General features: G+C 45.1%; 1 protein-coding gene across 1 annotated transcript in view; it reads right to left on the bottom strand.

The window, feature by feature from the left end:
* Nucleotides 1-26,818, bottom strand: part of GLRA1 (glycine receptor alpha 1) — an 82,618-nt gene that overhangs the window by 41,373 nt on the left and 14,427 nt on the right. Inside the window, exons 2-3 of the mRNA XM_059062478.2 lie at nucleotides 8,366-8,493; nucleotides 2,578-2,645 (exon numbers count right to left, since the gene is read on the bottom strand). Of these exons, the coding sequence (XP_058918461.1) occupies nucleotides 2,578-2,645; nucleotides 8,366-8,493 (196 nt within the window). The remainder of the gene's footprint in view (nucleotides 1-2,577; nucleotides 2,646-8,365; nucleotides 8,494-26,818) is intronic.

Below are 26,818 nucleotides of genomic sequence, written 5' to 3'. Positions count from 1 at the left end.
TACACCTGTCTTCAGATAACCAAGTTCTTAACTTAACCGGGTAGCCCCTGACTTGGTTCGATAACTCTTTACCATTTCAGAAGAAGAGAGGAAGTGTCAGCACTCACCGCACAGAGACTATGAATAATGCAGATGTCAATGCACTTCTGATTTAGGAGGGAGAAGAAAAAAAGCAGAGAAGTTCATTAGAAGCTCTAATAAGATATCCATTCACAGAGTGGAAAGAATTAGCTTTCGAACCTGGAGGTCCAGTGAAAAGCAGCCATGCTGGTTCCTAGTTGATAGGTGGGACCATCTCCATATGGAGATTAAAGGCCTATGAGTTTTAGGGAATTGATCACTTTTCCTTTGGATGTGGGCAGGGTCTCTTGACCATATTAAGACAGATCTCTGGGCTTCCCTGGTGGCACAGTGGTTGAGAGTCCGCCTGCCGATGCAGGGGACGCGGGTTCGTGCCCCGGTCTGGGAAGATCCCACATGCCGCGGAGCGGCTGGGCCTGTGAGCCATGGCCGCTGAGCCTGCACGTCCGGAGCCTGTGCTCTGCAACGGGAGAGGCCACAACAGTGAGAGGCCCGCGTACCGCAAAAAAAAAAAAAAAAAAATCTCTTTGCAGGAGCATAGATTTTGGACCATTTGCCCCATGACATACAGAGCTCAGTGATTTTTGCCAGTCTGGGACTAGAAGCTTAGATCTAATCTCCATAAATGTTTAGGACCAAATAATGGTTTGAACCAACAGACAATATATCTGATTTGGCTTATTTATTTTAGAAAATGACTGAGACCTGTTATTAGATCACTGTGCCAGCTGCCGAGGTTACCACAGGAAATGAGACAAGATTCTGGCCCCCAGAGAACTGACATTATAGCGAGAGGAGGGACACATGAGCAGACTGTGAGAGTGTAAGCGCAGGTGGTCAGTGCTGTTATGGGAATTGTAGCACGTGTCACGAGAATGGGTAGAAGGGACCCATCGTAGGCTTAGGTCAAGCGCACACATGAACTCACACACGTGTGCACACGTGTTAGAGTGTGAAGGCTTCCTGTGGAGGTCATTCTTTTTTTTTTTTTTTTTTTTTTTTTTAAGAATAGCTTTATTGCTTTGCCAGGCAACAGGGGACACAGAGGGCTCCTGCCCTTGAAACCTATATGACCCCTTGTGGAGGTCATTCTAAGCAGAGAGTTAAGGGAGCCTGGAGGTTGGCAATGGAAAGGAGGCTGGAGTGGGCGCTCTGGGCAGAGACCTCAGCAGCATCAAGAGAAGGCTGAAAACCAGAGGGCGAGCACGGCCCGTGTGGAGAACGCCGGACAATTCCATTTATCCAGAATGGGAAGCAAGAGGGAAGAGATGCAGCTGAGCAGAAAAAGAGGGGCCTTCTAAGCTAAATGCTGAAGGGGAGGGGGGTCCACAGGGAGGCGTTAGTGCAGGGGACTGGCGTAGTTAGGCTTGTATCTTAGAGAGACCACGGTGTGAGGAGGAATGGATTGGAGTTGGGCAAGATGCAAGCCTTGGGACGCTTTGCAGTAATGTGAGCCAGGCACCTTGGAAGCCTGAGCTGCACTAGGGTCAGGCGGACATTGGGGGATGGGTGGTTTAGGGGATTTCAAGGCAGCAACATCTACAGGGCTTGGCGACTGACTGGCTGCTTCTGCCTCTACTGATAAAAGAGATGATTGAACCTGCCTTAATTACTTTCTCACAAGCTACATCGCTCCCTTCAAAACAAGTACCCTGGTGGCGCAGTGGTTGAGAGACCACCTGCTGATGCAGGGGACACGGGTTCGTGCCCCAGTCTGGGAAGATCCCACATGCCGCGGGGCAGCTGGGCCCGTGGGCCATGGCCGCTGAGCCTGTGCGTCCGGAGCCTGTGCTCCGCAACGGGAGAGGCCACGACAGTGAGAAGTCCGAGTACCGCAAAAAATAAAACAAGTATAATTGATTCTTTGTTTCCAAGGATTGAGAAAAATAATTTGAAAGTAGCATTACATTTATTTATGATTACTAATGTAAGATTTACTCCTTGTAGAGATTAGAAAAATATAGAAATACTGAAGGATATGAAATCATGCATAAGTCTACGATCCAGGGATAATTGCTGTTAACATTTTGATATTTTTCCTTCTAGTCTCTTTTTCTAGAGTAACTGATTTACTTTAAACTTTTTAGCATGGGAATTTAAAAATATATACAAAAGTAGAGAGAAGAATCAATATACCCATTTTAGCTTCTGTAACCAGTCTTCTGCTATTCCGCAGATGAATTTTAAACTTAAAAGCAGGTCTTTACATTTGCTTTAATCTAAAACTTTCACCTGTTGATAGAATTTTGCTTTTGTCATCCTGAGTGTTTAGCATGTGCTAGCCCTGCTAGCTCTTTGGCCATTTTCAGATGAATGTCTTCACCCAAAACATTGACTAGGACAGTAAAAATGTCCAAATCCCATAGTATACCACTGAAGACCTGAAAAAACACCAGATTTTCCACCTCCTTGGGGAAGACCAGCGCAGAGGGTAGATATTTCAGGGAGAGAGATATCCCGAGCAGGAAATAGCAGCTTGTGTTTTGACTCACTCACCATAGTTGTCTCAGCAATGGAACCGAAGCTATTGATGAAAATGTTGCAGCTCACGTTCACCGGGGGACCTGCCAATCAAGAGAGATTCCTGCTTAGTTCCAAGGCCAAGAAGAAATCCCCAAGATAGGACCAGTTTGTGGGATTTTGACTTCAGGGATGGATCCCCCTTGGTGGAGGAGACCCTTGCTTGCCCTGCCCCCCACCCCCGAGCAGCGGGGACTCCCAGCCACATTGCTATGCCAGATTCCCTGGTCCCCAAGTGAGCACCAGGTATAGAACACCAGAGGCTGAACCGGGATGTACTTTCATTAACAGGATAATTCATCATCCTGTCATATGGTTGAAATCCCTTCCCCAAACCCCGTCGGCAGCCTTCTAATTTGTGGCTGCAAGGTTACAGCTACAACATTTGGAGGCCATCTTGGGAATCGCAAGGAACAGCAAGTTCCTTGCCTTGAACTTATGAACCAAGAATGATTGTCTGAAAGGGCATTGATGGGAATTATCAGCTGAGGTATCCAGACGGAACCTCAAAGGAAGTCCATAAGTCTTTGTTAAATACTTTACAGGCAAGCTTTTTGAATACTACTGCAAGGGCAGGAAGGAAGTGGAGGAATATTTGCTCTTTGGAATCTCATTGCTAGAGGGACCTCTGTCCAATTGAAGCCCAGTCTCTTCATTTTATACTATTAATTACAGCAGCTACCATTTACTGAGCAAGTTATGCTATTGTGCTTAGAGTATTACTAACATTATCTCTTTCTATCCTCTCAACAACTCCATGAGAAGATACGGTTATTCCCTCCATTTTACAGATAAGGAAACAGAGGCACAGAGAGGTTATTTGCCCACGGCTACACAGCTAGTAAATGGTCAAGCTTGAGTTCAGATTGATCTAATTCCAAAGCTAGTGGTCTTAATGGCTATTCTTTTTTTTTTTTTTTTTGTGGTACGCGGGCCTCTCACTGTTGTGGCCTCTCCTGTTGCGGAGCGCAGGCTCAGCGGCCATGGCTCACGGGCCCAGCCGCTCCACGGCATATGGGATCTTCCCGGACCGGGGCACGAACCCGTGTCCCCTGCATCTGCAGGCAGATTCTCAACCACTGCGCCACCAGGGAAGCCCTGGCTATTCTTTTTGAAAGAGGTTCAGAGAAAGGAAGGGGCATGCTCAAGGTCACAGAGTGGCAGAATCCAGGATGTTAAGCACTGAGCTTCCACTTGTGCTGATAAGAGGGCGGGCATAAAATAACCAGGGAGGAATGTGAGACCATGGGTAAGGGTCATAGAAGCAGTAGGAGTCCAGGTGTGAGAGAGGTTCTGAAGAGGGAGGCATTAGGGAAGACCTCATGAAGGTGATGACCTTGAGCTGACCTTGAAGGTGGGTAGGACTTGGATAATAGGTCATAATCCTTCACTTGAAGATTGTGACATGCCATTTGTGAATTTTTTCAGGTCCACTTTCTTGTTGATTCCCATGAGGTCCTGAGGTTGGCAGGGCAAAGTTACTGTCCCAGCTTCGTAAGTGGAGCACAGAGAGTTTTAGTAACTCACCTGGGCTTATTTACCCAGCAAGTGGTGGAGCCAGGACTCAAACCCAAGTTTTCTGATACCCACTCCTCTCTGTCCCTCTTGAAAAAGTAGCCCAAGCATTTCACCCAAACTCAGCCAAGACTTCCTTCTTTTCAGAAATCCTGGTGTATAGAAAGGGACTCAATCCTGCCATGAGAATCCAGGTTTTCCTTCCAAGGGATTCCCAGGATTCCTGGATTTTAGACATAGCTCCAAGCTCTCCCTGGCTGTTTGCCCTGAGACACGCCCCTTCCCTTTTCTGGGTTGCAATTTCCCCATCAATTTGGTAGAGTAGATCTTGACCTAGGCAGTCATTCTCAGCTCCGTGGGGTTGCAGTTCCCTTATGGAAGCTACCCATTTGAATTATGATGTTACTGTATAGAATTTCAGGGCTGGAAGGTCTCTCTCTTTTTCTTTTTCTTTTTTTTTAACATCTTTATTGGAGTATAATTGCTTTACAATGGTGCATTAGTTTCTGCTTTATAACAAAGTGAATCAGTTATACACATACATATATCCCCATATCTCTTCCCTCTTGCGTCACCCTCCCTCGCACCCTCCCTACCCCACCCCTCTAGGTGGTCACTCGGTGCTTTGGAAAGTCTTAAAAGTCACCTAATCTATTGCGTCCCAAACTGAGGTGCAGACGGGATTGTCTGCCGTAACATCATCTGGGAAACTTGTTAAACTACAGATTCCTGGGCCCAGCCCCAGACCCAGTGAACCCAAACCTGTGAAGATTAGCCCAGAGTTTATTGTTTAACGAGCAACCTGGGTGATCCTCATGCAGAGCCAGGTTTAGGAACTGCTGCTACCCATTCAAGGCTTAGCGCTTGATCACCTCCAGCAGTGGGGAACTCATTTCGTCTCAAGCAGCGCTTTCAAGCAGATGGCTCTGCTTGCTAAAAACTTTGTCCTTATGCTGAGCGGGAATGTGCCTCCTTGGTCACTTTCACCCAAACAAAGGCCCACTAGGGTTTTCTTCCTCTCATTTAGACTCAGATCCAGGTTTTTCTTTTCATTAAGCTTCATACCATTAAGATGCCCCAAAGAGTTACTGCCTGTGCCTTGAAATGACGTGCACAGAGTTCCCGCCCAGGCCCTGCAAGTGTCTGGTGCTGTGACTCCCATATAAATTAGATCCTGATTTATGTGTGCGAGAGGACGCCAGCCAAAAATGATCCCATGGGGAGGTGTGGTTCATTGAAATAAATCTGAAATTAAATTATCCTCAAGAAAATTACAATCTGGCTGTCTTTGGCAGCAGCATAATATATATATATATATTTCATTAAATATTAAAGTTTAATTTTGCTTTTGTGTATATGTTTGCGTTGGGCTGTGCCCCTGATCCTGGGAGCCATTGTGATATGCCAAGTCTTAGTGAAGATACCGAATACCGAAGCTGACAGGGCTGCCTGGTCCTACTGGACCATTGTACAGATGCAGAGACAGAGGCCCAGATGTGTCAGGTGATTTACTCTAGGTCACAGATATCAGGTAAGTAGCGGGAGGGTTAGAATCCAATTTTCGAGCTCTTCACTTCAGTATTACGAGTTGCATTGCCACTATGTTCTGCAGACCGAGGCTGCTCTCCCCAGCACCCCTATCTTCAAGAGAGTCAGGAGCAGGCACAATTTCCGGTGCTTGAAGGAACCTGCTGTGTGGTTAATCACTCTGGAGTTTTCAAAGCAGGCAGGCCTCTTCCTGTTGTGTCAGGGTCATGGGGCCTACTTGGCCTGGCCATTTCAGGAACTCTGTAGTTTGTGGCGGGGCTTTTGGGAATCTCCTGTGTGCCTGGGTGGAAGCGTGAAAGAGGCCATGGGGCTCAGGGGCAGGGGATCCCCTGCAACCAGTGTTTCAGCCCTCACCACAGGGAGAGTAGAGAAATCTTGCTCCCTGTCTCCTGGGGTGAGGTTCCAAGAAGCTGCACTTGTTGGTCCAAGCCCACATCGTCGAGGGGATTGTAGGGTTTAGAGATAGTGCAGGGTTGTGAGAGGCCTAAGAGATTATCTAGTCCTGTATATTTTGGGCCCAAGTGCTTAGAATAAGGTTTTCAAAGCGAGGAGGGGAAGGGCCCCGATTCAATGGTCTTATAGTCTGGGTGAAATTTTATTTCTGAAACATGTTCACTGCTAAGTAAGTAAGTAAATAAATAAGCGAATCAGGAAATAAGCAAATAAATGAATCATTAGCATTAGACAGAGAATTGGGTCAGAGCAGCTAGCTGGGTTAAAGTCCCCAGTCTTGGCAGTGTGACTTGGGAAAGTCACTTAGCAGCTCTACTTAGCATATTTGTGGGGTCATTCGTTCATTCATTCATTTATGACAGGCTTATTGAGGGCCTTCTTTGTGCCAAATACAGTGGTATGCACAAAGGATAACTAACACATGAACCCCGGATGCACCCACGTTCAGCAAACGAGCAAGACCAAGGCACTTCTACTCAGACTGGAGTTCCAAGAGAGCCCACCAGGGGGCGCAGTGGGATGGAATTCCTGAAAACTGCTGCAGATGCAACCTGGTGGTCGGTTCTCTGGTGTGTTTGATTTGGCCAGTGGTGTTTCAAAGATGTGATTTAGCTGCGAACATGGAAGATTTCACATAAACCCCCAGACTTAAGTCTTATCTTGGAAGGTCCGCTGCCCAGGGCCTGCATTCCTACCTGGCAACTCTGGGCAGGAGCTGAGAAGTGGCAGCCCTTAGAGGAGCCTGTGCTTTCTGATTTTCTCTGCTTATCCCCAACCTGCTTCAATCATGTACCCTATCTGCCGGGCCCCTCTGGGTGTTTGGGGTGTTTGAGATTGTGACCCTGGTGAAGGGCTTGAGTGCTGACTTATCTGCCCTTGAGGGAAGAAAGGTTATGCTAACGATCCTGGAGGATAATGCCTCAGGAGCAAGGCACCTTGAGGTAAACAGGGGTGGGAGGTGGGCCCTTGAACAAACCTCAGTGCATTTCCCAGACTGTTTTCTGTTTGCAGAGCGCTCTGAGAAGGGGACTTAGAGGGTGGGGGACAGAGTGAGCAGATATTAGGAAGCCGTTAGCAGCTGTCGCATCCCCTGTTTGGTCTTGGACTTGAGCCAAAAGGAACAGTGAGGAAGGGCATCTGGAATCAAGAATTGATTAGGAGGTTGGCTGTGGGTCTTTGAAATAAGATTTTTGCAGGGGTGCTGGGAGGAAGGTCAGGGTCACAGACTCCCAAGGAGGTCCTTAAGACTGTTCCTGCAGAAAACCTGCCCAGCAGTTAGAGATGGTTAGAGCCTCCTAAGGCATCAGTGGACAAAGGGAACTGGTCCGCTCTTGAGGCAAGACATTAAGATCTCATAGGATTGTGAGCTGAAAGAAACTTCTCAAATCACTTCAGTTATGGTTTGTAAATTGGCTACCCACAGGGCATATCTGGCTCCCAAACGTGTTTTGTTTGAATTTACATGTTTTAGGATTCAAGAAGTTTCACGTAAATCTTGATTTCTGGCTCTCGTTGGACTTGTGGATGGTCTGGCAGCCTGGACCCACATTCCTGTAGGGTAACTATGTGCTGGGGCTAAGGAGGGGCCACCCACTTTCGAGGGGACTGCTCCTCTATTTCTCCATAGTCTCTCCCTATCGCCTTATTAGGCATTTGAAATTGAGACTCTGATTAGGCAAGAGACTTCCAAAATTATTTGTTAAACCAGGGGAAGCTTTCAGTGGATGAATGGTAGTTGGAAGCTTCTCATGTAAGACGAATAAAAGTGCAGCTGCTTGGGGGAGAAGCAAGGGTGGGCATGCTCATCCTGTCCTCTGTTTCTCCCTTTTGGGACACAGGGTAAAAGCCCCAGAACTCCATGAAGCATAGTTTAAAAACCACAGAGACAGCCAACTCCATGCCTGCAGAGAAGAGGAGACTGAGGCCCAGCGAAAGCAAGAGGCTTGTCTAAGCTCAGAGAGTAATTTTGTGCCTGAAGCAAAACTTGAACCCATTTTTCCACATTCCACATTAATCTCTTGACAATTATACCGGAGCTAGCAAGACTCTGGTAACCAGAGATACTGTTGAGTTGGACTCTCCGAGCCTTTGTCTGGTCTTGGTGAATTAACTAACAGTATCTGCCTCGGGTAGAGAAGAGTCATGGAATTCATACCCTGTATATATCATCTGCATACAATTCCATGCAGCTCGCTGCCACAATCTAGGAAAGCAGACCCCTGGGGCTCTGAAAGGCAAGTTTATCTACCTTTAAAATTGGGCCTGATCCTGGCATCGTATCCAGAGGTCCTCCCCATTAGCTTATCCAGGAAATCCGAGGGTGACATAGACTTGGATGCGGAACGGGCAGCTTCAGCCTCCTTAGAAGCCGCAAGGCTAAGAAAGGAGAGAGAAAGCAGAGGGTTAATGACGGCCCTTTCTCACACTGTGATCAGATCCCAGTCTTGCTCAGCCCCTGTCGCTTACCCAGCCATAACAGCCACTAGAGAAATAGGTAATAGGAGTCCTTAATGAGGTAAGGCCCACGCTACCTTGTTTACCCAGCCTAAGTATTAGCCAGCGTGGGATCCTGGCAGGCAGCCGAGTGTCTGATTGATGCTGAGAAGCTGCTGACTCTTTTAAGGCTGCATCTCTAAGGTTTAGGGCAATCACAGTTGGCTGCTGGTTTCCCTGGGAGAGGAGATTGAAGGGTTAACCTCCCACTAGGCCCAGCCCTGTGCTTTGGGTGCCTGCACTTTCATAGGTCCGTGGAACAGTGCAGCCAGAAAGAATGTTAGATATCAAATAGTCCAGCCTTTCCCCAAAGTTTCTCTTCAGAATCAGTTACTAATTTTCTAAAAAAAGATGCCAAAGTCAAATGCATTTGGGAACACAAATTGAATCAAGCGTCTTTACTTCGGGTCTTACAGAACCTGCAACAAGTCTAGATCCTGTTCTTATGGGACTATCTCATATACTTTCAAAAATGCTCAGTTGGGAAAACTGAGGCACAACTAGTGAAGGAACTGACATAGGTCCCAGAGTCAATCAGTGGCTGCTTGCCTCAGTGTATCAAGAGTTGGGGGATTTGAAGTCCGACTGCTGGGGATGCTACACATGGTTTCTGTCACCAACCCCCCAACAAAGTAGTTTTAGGTCTTCATTCGTGCCGCAGTAAGAATTATTGATATCTAAGAACAGCGGCCCTTCCCCTGCCACACTCTCAGAGGCATGCAGATTCTTAGAACCGTCAAGACTGGAAGCTTAAGGGTTGAGGATCAATTCTTTCTGTTGCTTTGGGCAACTGAGCTTCCCTGTCCTGAAATTATACCCAGGAGATAGCTGGAAGCTAGTGCAGCCCCGCTGTGCCTGCTGTAGGGCTGGTACGTTGGAGGAAGTGCATGTATAGAGATGCCTGTGTGTGTCGCATAAAATGAGAGCTTCTGTCACCTAGCCAAGTAGGACGTCGTGTCCCCCAAGGGTTTGTACTGCCTCTCTTGTTCTTTGCCTCAGTTCCTTTCTGATCTCAGAGTTGTAACTGTTTAAGTGATCCCCTCTAATGGGTGGCTCTCAAATCTCTCTCTCCACCCTGGCCTCTCCCTTAAGCCCCCTTTCTTCATTTGCAAACGCCTGGCGGGGCGTGTCCATCTCGATGTCCCACCAGGCCTCAAGTTCATTCCAAACCAAATGCCGCAGCTTCCTTCCCAAACTTGTTTCTCCAGACCACAGATGCCCAGGTGGCACCGACATCGTCTTCCCGTTCTCTAGGACTAGACGACGCTTCAGAACCGTCTAGTCTCTGTGTCCCCTCTCCTCTCGCGTCCCCTCACTCACGGGGGCCTTTCCTGTCTTGCACGTGTCATGGCCATGCTGCCTTGTTAGGTAGTTACTTGTGTTTGTGTTCCGAGACCAGCGATCGTGGTGGTTGTATTTATTGTTTGTTTATTTCGTCTCCTACTCCTACACACTGCCACAGTGTGTCTCCCACATAACATGCTCAGTAATTGCACAGTGAATGAATGAATGAATAATAGGCTACTTTAATTAATCAAATGTTCTGGTTAGTAGAAGTATTCATAAATATACATACATGGACTAACAATTTAAAAATACTTAGACCATTATACCCACTAATGAAAAATAGTGAAAATAATCTGTTATTCCTCTGAAGGTTCAGAGGTATTCCAGGATGATTTAGACACTCATGCTTAGTAATCTGAACATTCCTTATTTATATCCTGAAGGGCTCGTTTTGATGAACAGAATGAGGGACAAATGCATTATCCTGTTTTTGTAGGTGTGAATATGGATATTTGTGAGTTTGTGTGATGTGGGTAGGTTTCTAGGTGTGATGTGTATGCATGTTATGTGAATAAATGGATGGATGTGTATGGATGTGTGGGGGGACTAGAGCATGCATGGGGGCCTCTGTTGATGTACAGTGGCTTGTGTTACAGAGATTCAGATATGCAAAAATGTGGGGCTTCCCTGGTGGCGCAGTGGTTGAGAATCCGCCCGCCGATGCAGGGGACACGGGTTCGTGCCCCGGTGCGGGAAGATCCCACATGCCACAGAGCGGCTGGGCCCGTGAGCCATGGCTGCTGAGCCTGCGTGGTCGGAGCCTGTGCTCCGCAACGGGAGAGGCCACAACAGTGAGAGGCCGGCGTACCACAAAAAAAAAAAACGAAAACAAAAAACGATATGCAAAAATGTGAAGACCTGTGTTCCTGTCAAAATGTGTTGTTAAGTGTGCTATTTAGTGTGGGCATTTTTGTGTGTACATGTGGCATGTATGTGGACATGGGGTGTAGGGTGTGAAAGTGTCAAATGCTTTCGTGGCTGTATGTATGCAGTGGGTATATTACATGTGTGTTACTGAAACGTACTGTCACATGTAATGGAGAATACTTCAAAAAGAGTGGAAAGAACAGGTGATTTGGAATCAGGCCTGTCTCAGTCATTTACTAGCTGTGTGACCACGGGAAAATTACCTAACTTCTCTGAACTTTAGTTGCCTGATATGTCAAAGGAGTTTTGCGCAAGTAGTAACTGAGATAGCACAGGTCACAAACGCCAAGGATGGTTTGCTCTGTGTGTGTGTGTGTGTGTGTGTGTGTGTGTGTGTGTGTGCGTGCGTGTGTGTGTGTAGCAGTTGAGATTCAGGCTGGAGGTTCTTCTGGTCTCACTGCTGCTTTCAGCTGCACCATAGTCCCCACATGATGGGGAAGTCCTGCCAGATTCCTTCCAAGGCCCATGGTTGGTACCACAGTCCCAGCCTTTTCTCCATTCAGCACCACACCCATGGCCGCTGTGTGGCTCTGGTGTGGCAAAGGGGACCACAGGCACGCAACTGGTGATTTATGACTTTGCTGCTGCTATAATTCACTTCTCAAACCACTCTAGGAGTGGCAGTTATGCAGCTTTCATAAGTTCCTCTTCTCTCTAAGCCCCTCCTCTCAGATAATAAGATTTGGGAACGTGGTACTCCTTCCCAGCAATTACTACAGCACAGCCATCTCTGGCCCTTAGGCCTCTTTAATAAGCCTGAATCCCATTAGGCAGTAGAGTGAGAGAATGAATTCACCCCAAATTATCTGCTGCCATTTGCTATTAGCAAAATATGCCATTTAATATCTGAATACTCCACAAATCTCAAGTGTCCTCTGGTTATTCTAGCTCACACATCTGCAGCAAGGTGTTTACAGTCTGGTCACCTGGCCATTGCCTCACTAACAACCCTTGCATGGGGAGCTGAATTGGTGGGAATGGAGACTCGGAGAGGTTAAGTAACTGGCCTCAGGTCACACAACACTTTAATGAAAGGATTAGAACGCAAATTTTCACGTCCTGCTTCATCCAAATGCTACAATGTATAGGAAAAAACGTTTATAACCTGTGAAGGGTATAGGTCATGATAGTAGCTATTATTACTACTTGTTTGTGAAGCTCGTCGTATTGTTATCCAAGAAAATCAAAACATGTATCCGACTGCCGGCATTTCCGACATACACAACTCTGAATTTCCCACATTTAAAAATGGGGAAGAAGTAGTTGTAACTTGTCCAATGGTCCTCTGTTTTGTCAGATGACTCACAGCAGAATTCTTGGAAATTCTGAGATTCTCTAGTCTAGCCTCTCCCGTGTAACGTGGCCCAGTGGTTTCTTGGATATCACGTTCACAATTTTCGCCCTGTTTCTGTACCACTTCCGCTGTTAGTCACTTAAAAGTTTTCACTGAATTGTCTCATTTCTTTAGGAAAAAAAGAAACTTACTTCACTCTTCACAAACGAAAAACCAGTATTACTTGCCATAATAGAGGACAGCCATAACAGTGAGTACAGTAAAAACCAAACAGAAAGCGAAATGTTTAAAAATCCTCGTTATATACTGTTTCTGGCTGAAGTCCCGAGCCTGAGGCCTCCCCTCAGTTCCAAAGGAAGATCAGCTAGTATAGGAAAGGTGTTAGAGCATTGTAACACCTAACTGAGACTTTTCTTCCCGAGATAATGAGGACTGAAATAATCATTCTATGTTATTATGTGTTGAATGACCTAAAATCATCCCCCCATCCCTTACTGCCCTAGTCCACAATTTCTCTAATTCTTTTTCAGATAAGTCCTCCATTTGAATGTCAAAATAGCCATACCTTTCCACTTGATGATCATTGTACATTTCTGGCTATATTTAGACAGCACATTTTGCACAGAATTATTTCTAGGGCCCTCTCAAGTAAATCTGTGCTTTACGCCTTTGTGCAGAGAAAAAATACATCCAGGGGCCCTTCATGCGCATTTGGAGCCATTGCCTCTGGTGAGCTGAAGACTTTGCTTTACAGTAAGGTACTGGACACAGAAGCTGGGAATGAGTCCGAGAAATGAAACGCATGATTGTTAGGATTTGCTGACCCTATAAAAGTATTTGGAAATGATGCAGATTGTTTCAGGGATTACTGAAATGTAATGTGGTGAATCAGACTTGGTTTAGACAGATTTGATTACTAGTCATTTTCAGAAGGACCGTAAGGTCTCCCGGGACCAAGCATTCTGTCCCTCGCTGAGAGGGCTTATGGTGATGGCTGCACTGACTGGACAGAGCCTTGAACTGTCTATCGCCTTTTAGTGGGGGCATTTGTCACACTAGGAGACTTTGGCACTTAAAGGACCATCAGCTTTCACTCCTAATGACAGAGACTGTGGAAAAGTCCAGGGGCCAGTTCTGCAGGGGCACTGGAGGCAAGGTGACAGGGTGGAGTGGGAGCTTCGAGACCTTTGGTGAATCACTTCCCTTTTCAGCTTTCAGTTTCCCAAGCTATGAAATGAGGGGATTAGAATAATCTCTAAGAGTCCTTCTGGCTCTAAACCATCATTCTAGTAACCGTTAATATTCCCTCTCTCGTTTTTTTTTCTTCTTTATGCATCTGGTCTTGGGACCTGAATTTGTCTGGACCCCTTTGGGGGGAGTATGATTGTGTTCGTGTCTTGCTTCCTCGCCAAGCAGTCTCCACATTTCTCTCCAGTGGAACAGCTCATTTCTCAGGGATTTGCTGGAAGACTGGCCAGATCAATGCTCAGATTCTCATTCTCTAGTTGCAGCATCGTTTGGAAATAGGGAATCAATACGCAGCTGTCAATCTGAATTTCAAATGAGCTGGGGTTGGCAGTGAGGCTGGGGAGAAACAGTTTCAGCTAGACCCTTCATGGCACCGTGCACCCGAGGACCACGCTGGGTTAGCAGTGGGGGTCCCCCCAGCAGACCCCATCTCCTGAGTTCGCCATGGGCAGCGAAGTCAGGAGGTCAGGGGTGGGAACAAAGGAGGAAGGACGATGTGAGGGGCAGAAGAGGGGGGGATGCAGAGGGCTGGGGCTGGAGTCGGAGGTGCAGAGTGAGAGGAGGAGGAGGGAGGTGGGAAGGAGAGAGGAAGAGGCAAGTGGAGGTGTCTGAGGTGTGGCCAGTACTATAACCGAGGAAGTCTGTGAGCACAGAGGACGGGCACCCAGCTGCACTTGGCGGGAGTGGGGTGGTCTCCAAGAAGCTTTGTGGAGAAAGTGGCTTTTACAGTAACACTTGAAGGTGGGGTATGGAATTGGCCTGGAAGAAATAGGGAAGGAGAGAGTGTTTTGAGTAGAAGGAACAGCATGTGTCAAGTCGAGAGGTGAGTGAGGACATGGAGAATTAAGAGAAGTTTCGTGTGTGTGTGAGGAAGTGAAGGGGGAGTGAAGGAGAGAGAGAAAAAGGGAGAGAAGGAGAGAGAGAGAGAGAGCAAGGACAACGACGAGAGATGAGGATGGAACACTGAGTCTGCAAGGTTGGGAGTAACCAGGGTTTGACCCCCTGTTTTATGTCCTTATGGTGCGTCTGAAAGTTAAGGAAGATTGTCCCTCCTCAGTGCCTTTACAGGAAGAATAATCCATCTGGATTTCTCAGCTGTTCTCTGGTTAAATTGACTTGTGGCCTGGCCAAGTTTGGGAAATGCACTCTCCAAAGACACCTCCAAATGGTGGGGGTCCAACTTGGTTTCCAGGCACTGTGTCCTTTGACTTGGGCCAGAACATCCCCTTTGCCTTGGCAGGGAGGTAATCTAATGAGCTGGTATTTATTCCGTGCAGAAAGTATTGTACCAAGTCAACTAGTTGGATGTTGTTTGAAGGTCTGTTCTTCCATGAGCATTTACTTAAGACACAATTTCACTGTGGAATAGAGGGAAAAACATGAGGGTTGGGCTGGGAAACCGGGATGTAATCTCAGCTCTGTATCTAACTTTCTCTCTGGTCATGGGCTAATTCTTTTTCTTTTCTTAGATGGTTTCTTCATCTGTGAAATGGAAGTTTTGGATTAGATCAGGCATGATAAACAATTTTACTTTGAGTGATTGCTCAGAGATGGGTTCTGGGGCCTGACCCAGCTGGGAGGGGTAGCAGGATGGATTATCAGTCTCTGTCTAAGGGACTAGATTGTGGAGTGGGGGGCTCCTCTGATCTCCAGGGGTCCTCTTGCTCTACAGTCCTCTCATCCTTTTAATTTATTACACACCCACTATCTGAATAAGGCACTGTGGAGGAGAGGCAGATCAATATGTCACTGCCCACAGACAAGGCCCTCCATGTGGACCGGGTTTGTGTCTGTCTCATTCAGTGCCTGGCAGGTAGTAGCAATCAATGATCATATCTTCCTTTTCTCTTGGCCATGCAGTGACGCTTGTGGCATTTTAGTTCCCCGACCAGGGACTGAACCCAGGCCCTCAGCAGTGAAAGCGCGGAGACCTAACCACTGGACCACCAGGGAACACCCAATGATCATTTGCTGATGAATAGCTTTTGTCCTCTTGTTGTTTATAGTTCAGCAGATAGACTAGGCTAGGTATGTGTAAACAATTATAAGAGGTTGCCACCTAGCCTAGGGGCATAATCGGAGTGCCATAGTGCTTCAGAGGACAAAGGCAGTATTTGGGGGCAGGTGGGGACAGGACTCAGAATTTTTCTGACTTTTATGAATTTTTGCCTCTGTGCACTTTTGGAAAGACCTGACATTTGTCAGTGTCCACGTTGTGTATTTTGGGGGAGAAAGCTTTCTTCTGCCTGTAGGCTGTCCTTGGAAAGGAATGGAGAGATGGTGGGAGGGCTGGGTGTCCTAGACTCCTGGGAAGGAGTGGGGCTGAGTGAGGCTGGCACTCTCTGGCCTTATGGGCTGAACCAGTTTCCTGTCTGTGGCTCTGACACCAGGGGCTTGGGCCTTGCTGGTCACCATCAGCTTTGCCTGGGTTGCATCCTCAGGTCAACAGCTGGCTTTCCCTGGCCAGCTGTGCAATCCTGATTTTATTTGATTGCAGTAAGGGGCTTAGGCTGGCCCAGGAGTGCTTGACATTTTATTAGTCTCACTTCATGATCTGCTAAGCACCCCTGGGAGCAGAATGTCACAGTTGGTATGCACTGAGGCCACTTCTCCCCAAGATCTTATGGAACAAGACACCCTTCTCCCTTCCTGTCCCACCTCCTACAGCTGTATCTGCTGTAGGAACCATTATCTGGGCAAGGAGCACAAGTATTTGAACATGATTCTCTCTGCAGTAAGATAAAATCTTGGATCTTTGGAGCTGGAAGGAACCTTGAGATTCCATCTGGTTCTTCCCCTGCCCCTAGGGAAGTCTGATTCTCTAGGGATGTCTCATATTCCTTATCATTGTTTCCAGTGTGTTCTTCTCCATAGCCTTCCCTCCACAAACTCTTCTGCTTTATTTAAGTAGCCCCACGAACCAGGGTGAGACGAATGAGGCTTCTGGCAAAATTTAAGGAGGCGCTCACTCTCAGGGTTGTGTACGTTCTAACCCTGCACTTGCAGAGACCTGAGAATGAGCGCCATCTTAAACTTTGTGCCCTGGGTGCCTCACTTGCTTCACCCCAGTCCTGGTCCTCCTAGAGCATCATAGTTCTTTAAACCCAGTCTATCTAGGGTAGAGTTTCCTATAGATGATCAAGTGTGTTCTGGAGAGGGAGTGTCTACCACTCACAGCATCTCATTTTATTTTCAGAAAGCTTCATTTTAGTTTTTCTTGTCCGGTGGCAAAAAACAACATGACGTATTTTATCACAGTTTATCCTTTCAGCAACCTGAGAGGTAGGGATGTCTGTCTCAATTTTACAGATAAGAAAATTAAGGCTTAAGGAACATGTGGCTTGATTGTCTAACTGGCGTACCGCACTGCATTTGCTTAAACTATGTCCATGTTTTCTCTTTTCTCACTTCCCTTCTTCTTACCCTCTGTGCATGTTTCATGCCTGGAATCATGGCAACCCTTGGTGTTTTCTGGTTCAAACTCAACCTTCAGCTCTGTAACCTTCCTTTCCCCAAAATTGGGGCAATCGGGTGTTATGTAGACAAGACCCCGAGAGTATGACTTAGTCAAGTTCTTCCGTGTGGTTTTCATGAAGTACAGAGCCTGGCACATGGTCAGGGCTCAGTAAACATTTGTTAAATGGATGATTATACACCCGGCACTTCAGAGGAAGTGGAATTTAGCTGTGTGTGTACTTGGGATCAATGATGTGATTTGACTGGAGTCAAAGAACCCCGAATTCTGGCCCTGATATCTTTAATCAGTCCCTGGGGAAAACCCTGATGTCCTCTGGGAAAATCCATGGCAAGAAAATAGAAGAAGCCATCCCATTTTCTTTCAGGAGCATCTACAGCCCTCCCACAGAATGACTCAGATCAGTGTCCAAAGTCAAACCTATGTCTGCACATTTCTCCTCCCTTAGGTCACTAATTATAATTCTACAACAGCCATCTCACTTTGCCCTGATTGTCCCTGTGTATCTCACTTAGGGAAGTTTTCCTGTGCCTCTGACCTTCAGTGTCATTCCGCAATCTGGTTCCATGGTTAAAGAATTCTTGGCTTAGGGCTGTGGGCATCAAGTAGCCTCCCAGATGAGTTACAATGAGAGGAATTCGGGGCTGCGGGGGGTGGTGGTGGTGGGGATTCTTCAGAGGCTTGAGTGCTGAACAGGCCTGTGGGGCTTACTCTGCCTGAGTCTAAGCTCTTATCAGGCCTTGGGTAATGAGCGTGCATCCAAGTTGGACTGGAGAGCAAATGGCTCTCATTACCTTCAATGCAGTTTTCTTTTTAATCAGATAAATCTCCCTGGAAAGGTATGTCTTTGCAGAGAATGGAGCTCAGGGATTCTAGACAAAAGTTTTGGGAAAAAAGATTGCGTTGATCAGCAGGTAATGGTCATTTGATGTTGCAAAGACCCAGGAGTGTAGATATTGAGGAGAAATAGTAATATGATAAAAACAGATAAAGACGTGATATTAGCTAATGATAGTAATAGCTACTACTCACTAAGTACTGACTATGTGCTCGGTCCTTTACATATGTTACTGTGTTTAATCTTCTCAACAATCCTATGATGATGACGGCATTACCTCCTTTTTGTGGATGGGGAAACTGATGCTTGCATTTTCAGAAATTTAGCTGAGGTCGTGTAGCTTGTAAGTGTCAGAGCCCAACAGTCTGCTGGTCTCTAAAGCCCACACTACTCTGTTGACTGTCTCAAATGATAGAGATTTGCAGAGTCCCTCTGAGGAGCTGCTCTTGTTTATAATAGAAATGTTTATATGATTCTTTGGAAGTATGAGTGAGAATTCATGGAGCTCTGGGAATTGGAAATTATGGATTGAGAAGAATAGGTTATTTGTGTGAAAGTGTGATCATTTTCACACAAATAACGCTTTCGGTTTACTTGGCGCTTCCAATTCATTTGGTCCTCATGCCACCCCCATGACAGCATCTCCATGTACAGGTGATGACACTGAGGATCGACCGAAAGGTTCAGAGACCTTCTCAGAGTCTCAGATGGCAGAGACCTAACATGACCAGGGTCTGGGGCATCTTCTGCTTGACTATTTGGCTAGTCCCAAAACACGGGAAGGGGGTGGATAAACCCTTCTTGACTACTTTTTAAATTGTCAGAATTTCTCTGTAGTCAACTTGTCTTTCATTTTATTTTTCTCTGTCTCAGTTCACCCATCTTTAAAATACCACCTGCCTTTATCAACTACAGGTGTCATTTGAATGGCAAAAGGCCATGGTGCTTAAAGAAGCTGTGGGAATAAACTCTTTCCCTTCTTAGGTCAGTGAACTTTTTTCATTCACTAGGTACTTTGAGATAATCATCTCGTTTGAGATGGCATTAATTTATTACTTCACTTATTTACTTACTTATCTAAAATAATTAGGAAGTGCCTACTGTATGTCCGAGACTGTGCTAGGTGACTGAGCAGAATATAAATAATAAAAATATAACAGCCTTTATTGAGTGGTTTTAAAGTACCAGGCCTTACACAAAGAGCTTTGTCTGCAATATTTAATCCTGAATATGATCCTTTGGGTTGGATATCATTACCCCCATTTTACTCATGAGGAAATTGAGGTTCATAGAGGTTAAATAACTTACCTAGATACACCTGACCCTGGAGTCTTCTCTTAAAAGTATCTCAGTAATAGATATGCCATAGCCTTTGTTTTCCAAGAGCTCCCAAATTAATAGAGTGTGAAGACAAATAAGTACTTGAATATCTGAGCCTATTAGAAAAATATATCACTTCTCCCTCCGAGATCTATACTAGTTCAAACTTATAGCGGAAAATAAGCCAAGGTGCAATGAACCCATAGGAAATGCATCAACAAAAGGGATCTGTTTGTCCCAGAGAAAAAAGAGGTTTTCATAAGAGTGAAGCTTGGACGTGTGTGGTCTTCGAGCATCCAAGAGACTGTGATTCAAAGGAGGATGTTGAGAAGATAATAAATAATCTTCACTGGGCACTGAGGAAGAAATGACCTTAAATTGTAGAAAAAGCAACTTGGATTAAAATCTGCATCTGCCTTTAATAAACTGAGTGACCGGTCTTCAGAAAGAGAATACTTTACTGTGAGTTGAGAGGATTTAGTTGAAGTGGGTATTTGTATGTAAATACAGAGTTTTACAGAAGCTCCCTGGGCTCTAATAACTCTCTAAATAGCCCTCCTTGATTCTTCTGTATCGTCTAAGATAGAGAGCTGCAGCTATGCTCAGCGGGGTGGAACTTCTTTGTCTCACTCAGCAGGTTCCAACATCTTGGGGAAGAAGTGGGAAGAAGAGTCACAGAATTATGGGACCAGGACATCTTATGCATTAAGAAAAGATGTTTTTTGAGCACCTGCTATAAATTAATGACTGTATATTACAGCTCTGCAATGTCAGTAGGGATGATCATCTTCGTTTATAGATGAGGAAATTGACTCAGAGATTAACAACGATAGCGATGGCTACCAATGATCAAATGCTTTCTGGATGCCATGCACAGTGCTAAGAACTTTCCCATACATGCTTTCTAATCCACCCAACCACTCTATGAGGTGGATACCATTTTCTTCTCTTGTTTTCACTTGAGGAAACCGAGGCTTGGAAAGTTTAAATGATGTAATCAAGGTAATTTGGTGGCTGAGTTGATATATGAATCTAATTGAGGTGGAATTTTGCCATATGTTTTGGAGCAGCTGTTCAAATGTGCTAATACAGCTCACTCAACTTTAATATATGCATTGTTTTAAGTTCCTGTTCCTCTGTCATTTAGTATAAGCTTCTATAAGGAATATTTACTGAGGAGTGTTGAGGAGAAGATGTGTCAGTGAAACCTGTGGGACTCAGTGAGCTGAAAGCAAGGTAGGTGGACGATGAGGGAAGGACAAGGTGCCGTGGCTAGTGTCCCTTCCTGATTTTAGGAGGAAGGAGGGCTAATGGTGAAAGGATGGCAAGGGTCATTACTGAGACTTCTTTTCCTTCTGGGATTTCCTTCCTTTCTACCCTGTACCTTCAGGATCCTCCAGCAGAGTCACCTCCCTGTAGCTCATAGGAGGACAAAACGGGGGGCCCAAATTCCACTGCCCTCTGTTTCTTGTTGCATGGCTCAGAGGCAAATGGGACAAGCTGTGGCTGTAGAGTCAGAAGTCTTAGGTTTGGCTACTACCTGTTTCGATTCTTTCTTCTGTGATTGTGAGCATGTCCTTTAGTATATTGGAGCATCACTTTCCTCATCCATAGAGTGTAGATCCCTCCTATCCTAACTTATAAATCACTATTTGAAATTATGTGGGACTTCCCTGGTGGTCCAGTGGTTAAGAATTCACACATGCACTGCAGAGGGTACGGGTTCGATCCCTGATCAGGGGACTAAGATCCCACATGATGTGCTGTATGGCCAAGGGGAAAAAAAAAAAAGAAATCATGTTGAAGAGAGCATAAGATACTACACAAATAAGAACTCATTTCTGGATTGAAACAGGAGCATGGTCCAGGGTTAAGCACACGAATTCTGCCAGGCCCTGCTGTTTACTAGCTGTGTGGCTTCGGAGAAGTTACTTATCCTGTCCGTCTTTGTTTCTGCATCTGTAAAATGGGTAATAGTTGTTGCTGCTCACTGGGTTGTAGTAAAGAATAAATAATTCTTCTGCAGTGTTTCTTTGGTGTCTGGAACATGGTAAATGTTCAATACAATTTTTATTGATTCAGATTTTCATTGATTGATCTAAGCTCTATGACAGGGAATGAATATATGAACTTCCAGAGGCTTCTTTTCATTTTATGCTTGAATCTACAAGGACCACCCACATTCACATCTAGAGGAGTACCACAGCACTTTCTGGTAATTCTCCTGCTCTGTTCTTAGTAATTTATCTCTTAAGTAGTAAATTAATAGAATTACTTTGACATTTCAATCAATAGGATTAAGATGATCTGATGATAACAGAGTAGTAATTGCTGCTGCACAGATGGAAACTGTCCAGTGGCAAAAACTGTTCTTCACAAGCTGGCTGGCAGCCCTCAGACCAGATTCTTTCAATCCTTTTAAAAAATAACATTTTCCTCTGATGATAAAAGCAATGAACACACATTGGAAAAATACAATGCGGTTCAAAAACAAAATAATAAAACCCACCTGGAAATCCCATTATCTAGATACCTACTGTTAACGTATTAGTAAATTTCCTCTAGGTTTTTTTTTTTCCTCTATAGATTATAATCAGTTTTGTTTCCTGGTTTTTTATGAAGATTCTAAGGAGAATTTTATTTTCTCTTGTTATTAAACCTTTAGAAACACGATTTTAAATGACTGCATATGCCAGTGTGTGGCTGTATTAGCATTCATTTAGCTACCCCTCTTTTATGGCCATTTCTTTCCAATTTTAAGCTATTATAATCTATGCTGTGAAAAGCCCCCTTGGTCACAAACCTCTATCCATGCCCTGGAAGCAAAATTGCTGAGTCAAAGGGTATGAATATTTCTAAGGCAGAAAGACTCTACCAGTGTAAAGGGGCCCCTCCCCACCGCAGGACCAGCAGCTTGGCTCCTTTTTGAAAATGAATTCTTCATCAGGCGGAGTCTGCTAGGGGCCAGGGCTGAAGGCAGTGGTGAGTAAGTGAAAGCTGAAGAAGAGAGATGACCGCTTCTTTTCCTTTTTCTCCTTTAACTCACATTGCCCGAGAAGCCATAGACCCTGGAATGTGCTGGAGGGGAGAAGGAGAGATCTTTGTGACAGTGTAGTTCAGAAGTCCAATGTAGCTTGGTGCCATACATTTCCTTTTCTATTGAATTGCCCTGCCTATGTCTTCTCCCTGTGTCATATTCTTTTTATCCCTGAAAGTGCATGTATATAGTAAGTATCCCATAAACGCTTGAAACGGGAGGTAGAATAGCTTGGTGAACTTAAATCTGATTCTGCCACATAGCTGTGTGATCTTGGGCAAGTCACTTAACCTCTTCACATCTGTTTTATTAATTTTTTTATCAGTAAAATAAGGGTAATGATAGGGCTCTTAGGATTGCTGGAGTTAAAGGAGAAAATCAAGTGTTGATGCAGTGATAGATAGAAACCACTTAGTATCTTAGCCATTATTACAAATAAAAATAAAAATTTCTGTATGTAAGATTCAAATATTCTTCACTAAAATTTTGGGCCAGTCTAGGTTATACCTGATGATTCTGAAGAACTTCAGAAAAACCTGAAGACTAAAAGAAGCAGGCATGGCAGGAAATACTGGATGTGGGCTGTACTTCAAATCGTGGCTAATTTATTACTTTCAGTCATAGGTTCTGCATCTTAAGAGGGACATTAATAGGTTGGAGCAGGTCCAGAAAGGAACAACTAGGCTGGTAAACAAACTTGAAATTGACCTGTAAGGAATAATTTGGCTCAGAGAAAACAGAGACAGATCATTTTTAAACAACTCTCTGTAGGCTATCATGGGAAGAGTAAAATTAGTAAAATAATATTCTTGAATATTTACTATTTTCCAGGCACTGAACTAAGCCCTTTGCAAATACCATTTATTTCTTCTTCTCCAAAAGACTATGCAAGGTACATATTTGTGTTACTATTGTCCAGGTGAAGCAAACAAGGCACAGATGGTGGAAGTTATGTGACTAGTAGGTGGTAGGGGTGGACCAGAACGAGATCTTTCTGATTCCACAGTTTAGGTACCTTCTATAGCCCACTCACTTGTTCCAAGTGACCAGGGAAGGCAGATGGGACCCTCATATAGGGAGGTGGCTGCCTGATACATGTGAGGAAAGAATATTTTACCCATTAGAGCTACCTGGTAATAGGAGAGGCTGCCTAAGGAGATGGTGAGTTTCTTGTCTCTGGAAGTGTTCACATACAGGCTGAACTCTTAGTATCATATTGTAAGGATAGATCAGCTGAGGAGTAGGTTAGAATCATGAATTTGCTACTTACTTGTATGACCTTGAAAGTTGCTTAACCTCTGTGAACCTCAGTGTCTTCATCTGTAAACTAGGAATACTTAATTCTAATTTTAGGTCTGTTGGAGGAGTAAAAGATTCAGTTAACCTGCTTAGCCAAGAACCTGGTATACAGAAGTTGCTCATTATATGTTAAGTGAACAATTATCTATGGTCTTTTAAATTTATTTGTACCTGTGCTTCTCATTTTATAGGGTGATCCTATCTATTTATTTCTTCCTTGAGGTCAATTCCAGATTTGGAGAAGTCACCTGCAGAGTGGGTATTCTAGCTCACTTCTGCAGAGGCAGGTATCTGCCAGGCTCTGTCCCCTCAGGCAAATGACAGGTTGGACTTTGGAACAGGGGCAGTGGAGTAAGCAAAAGGAAGGATGTTTGGACCATAATGTGAAGCAACAGAATGGATATTATTGAGAGAGCGAGAAATTAGAACCATTTTATTCTATTATCAATTATCAGATGGGTGTGAAAAGCCCACTGTGTGCCCAGCACCTGCCATGTGGATTAAGGGTATATTCAGTCAGTTGGAAGCATTCTCTTTGTCTTCAAGGGCCTCAGTGCCTGGGATGCCTCAGACCACTATGAAAAGATTAGAGAATAGGACTGAGTGTCATTCTGTGCTAAGTCCTTTGGCACAGGGCAGTTAGGGAAGGGCTGCTTAGAGGCAGGAGGTTGGAAAGAAATGACCTTGGAAGATTTCTTTCTGGCCTGAGGGATTTTCTCAGTTTTATGGTTCTCAGGATTGCATCCTCACAGGCACAATGTGGTAATGTTGCAGTTGTAGCTCCCTTGGGCATATTTTCTAGTCATTTCCCTAGGATGTCTCCCAGAACCTGGGAATATGCTAATCATTTTTGCCAATTGTCAGGGAGGGGCTGTCCTCTTTCTCAGGCCAGAGAATAAGGCAACATCCTCCCTCCTTCCATTCCCTTCAGGCCCCTGTCCCTTAGACGTCAGCCATGCTCCCCACCAACATCAACCATGGCCCCCACCAACATCGGCCATGGCCCCCACCAATATCAGCCATGGCCCCCACCAACATCAGCCATGGCCCTCACCAATATCAGCCATGGCCCCCACCAACATCAGCCATGGCCCTCACCAATATCAGCCATGGCCCCCACCGATATTGGCCATGGCCCCCACCAACATCGGCCATGGCCCTCACCGATGTCAGCCATGGCCCTCACCAATGTCAGCCATGGTCCCCACCAACATCAACCGTGGCCCCCACCAACATTGGCCATGGCCCTCACCAATGTCAGCCATGGCCCTCACCAATGTCAGCCATGGTCCCCACCAACATCAACCGTGGCCCTCACCAGCATCAGCCACGGCTCCCACCAACATCAGCCATGGTCCTCCAGCAATATCAGCCATTGCCCCCACCAACATCAGCCATGGCTCTCACTGATGAGACATGGAGTTGGCTGCCTGAGAATAAAGCTTTTATTGTTGTAATTTTTGATGTGAAAGTCCTTCCTTCTCCTCTTTCAACAAAGTAAGCAGATTCCACCTGCTTTGGGAGATGCCTTCTTTTCCCTCCTCCTTTCATTATTCCTCCTTAACATTTGCTTCTTCCCACCAACATTTCTCTCCCCTTCTGGTCCTCTACCTTCTTCCTTTCCCTTCTTTTGTTTCTGAATCCTAGAATGATGGAGTTGAGAGAGATCTTAAAAGTCATCTAGTACAGTCTACCCATCCATTTTACAGATGAGAATACTGTAGTCCAGGGAGGGAAAGAGACTCCCACAGTGAGTTCTTGGCTGAACCCAGAGTAGACCTGTGTTGAGTTCTCTTTCCTCTTTATTATTCTCCATGTCTCCCTCTTTTCTCCCCCTTCTTGTCCTTTACCCCATTTTATTTCTTGCCCAGTATTATTTCTTATTTTCTTTAGTGTCTTCATAAACCCCTTGGTGATAGATGGAAAGGGAATCAGGACCTTGGGTAGCAGAACTGAGGGGAAGTGTGTTGTCGGGTTCTCCTCACCTCTCTTCCTCACTGGGAGAGTCTGTGGTTTGGAGTGAGCCTCTCAGTTTTCTTCCTCAGAGACTCTACTCCCTCTACCCTGCCCCTCCACATCTTTGGAGAGGTTTGTACAATGTCTTTCTGCATATGAAGACTTTGAGCTGGATTGTCAGGGTGGCCTATAGGCATCCCAGATTGGGAAGATCCCTACCTCAGTTTCCTCATCCACAAAAGGGGTATGATAACAGTGCCTACTTCATAGCGTTGCTATAAAGATTAAAGAGTTAATGCATATGGTGCTTTTAGAGAAGTTCCTGGCAACCTATTGGTAGGTTCTAAATACATGTTATATATAATATTGTTGATTATAAATACTATTATTTAGAGGAATTCCTGTCTGTCAGGCACAGGGTTGGGAGTCACAGATGTCATTCTCACATGAAAAGGGAATGGAGGGGACTTCTCTGGCAGTCCAGTGGTTAGGAATCCACGTTCTGAGCCCACTGCAAGGGACACAGATTCCATCCCTGGTGGGGGAGTGAAGATCCCGCCTGCCACGTGGTTTGGCCAAAAAAAAAAAAAAAAAAAAAAAAAAGAGAATGGAAAACTATGACACTCGTTGGTGACCTTGTCTCCAAGTTTGATTTTGTGCCCATGCTTTCTGATATGTTTTTTTGTTTTTGAAAAAAAAAACTACTTTCCAGCTTTCAAAAGTAATATACATTGTTGTAAAACATCCAAGCATTACTAAAGTATGTAATGTAGGAAATAAAAGTCCCCCATAGTCTCATTCTCAAGAGATAATAACAACTATAAACAGTTTTGGGTCCATTTCTCTAGACATTTTTCCCCATATGAGAACAATTAAACATTAAAAAAATAAAAACAGGATCCTACCATACATACTATTTTGCTACTTGCTTTTTTCCCCTATTTAATCTTTCATCCTCAGTATTTTTGACTTTTCTGCATGGAGTGAGGTCATCTGCCTTTGGCACTTACTGGCTGTGAGACTTCAGATGAATCACTGCTCCTCTCAGAGTTTCAGTTTCCTCATCGGTAAAAGGAAACAGTCCTTTCCCACCCGCTCACTTCCATGTAATAGAAGATTTAAGGGAGATAGTGGGCATATGTGAAAGTGTAGGCATCCTGTGATGGAGTCCAGTAAACCATTCTCTGTCCCATCCTCCTGTGTGACTGGGTTTGGAGCCCTGACCGTGGCCTGAAATTCTGTAGTTTCCCAAGTTGTTTCTTTGTTCGTACCCACCTGTAGAAGTTAAGCTGTGTGAGAGCAAGGACCACATCTCTTCTGCTCGTCACTGTATCTGTCCCCAGAATGTAGAAAGATTACTGGCTTATAGTAGGAAGTCAATAAATATTTTTTGGATAGTGAAGAAATTATCCATGCTTGGCCAGGCTTCCAATTGATAAAAGACCAATTGGGAGAGAACAAGGCTGA

Source organism: Kogia breviceps, chromosome 4 (assembly GCF_026419965.1).
Source record: "Kogia breviceps isolate mKogBre1 chromosome 4, mKogBre1 haplotype 1, whole genome shotgun sequence".
In the NCBI taxonomy this organism is placed as follows: domain Eukaryota; kingdom Metazoa; phylum Chordata; class Mammalia; order Artiodactyla; family Physeteridae; genus Kogia; species Kogia breviceps.
Note: the sequence above shows the minus strand (reverse complement) of the source record. Positions and strands in the feature narration are given on the sequence as shown.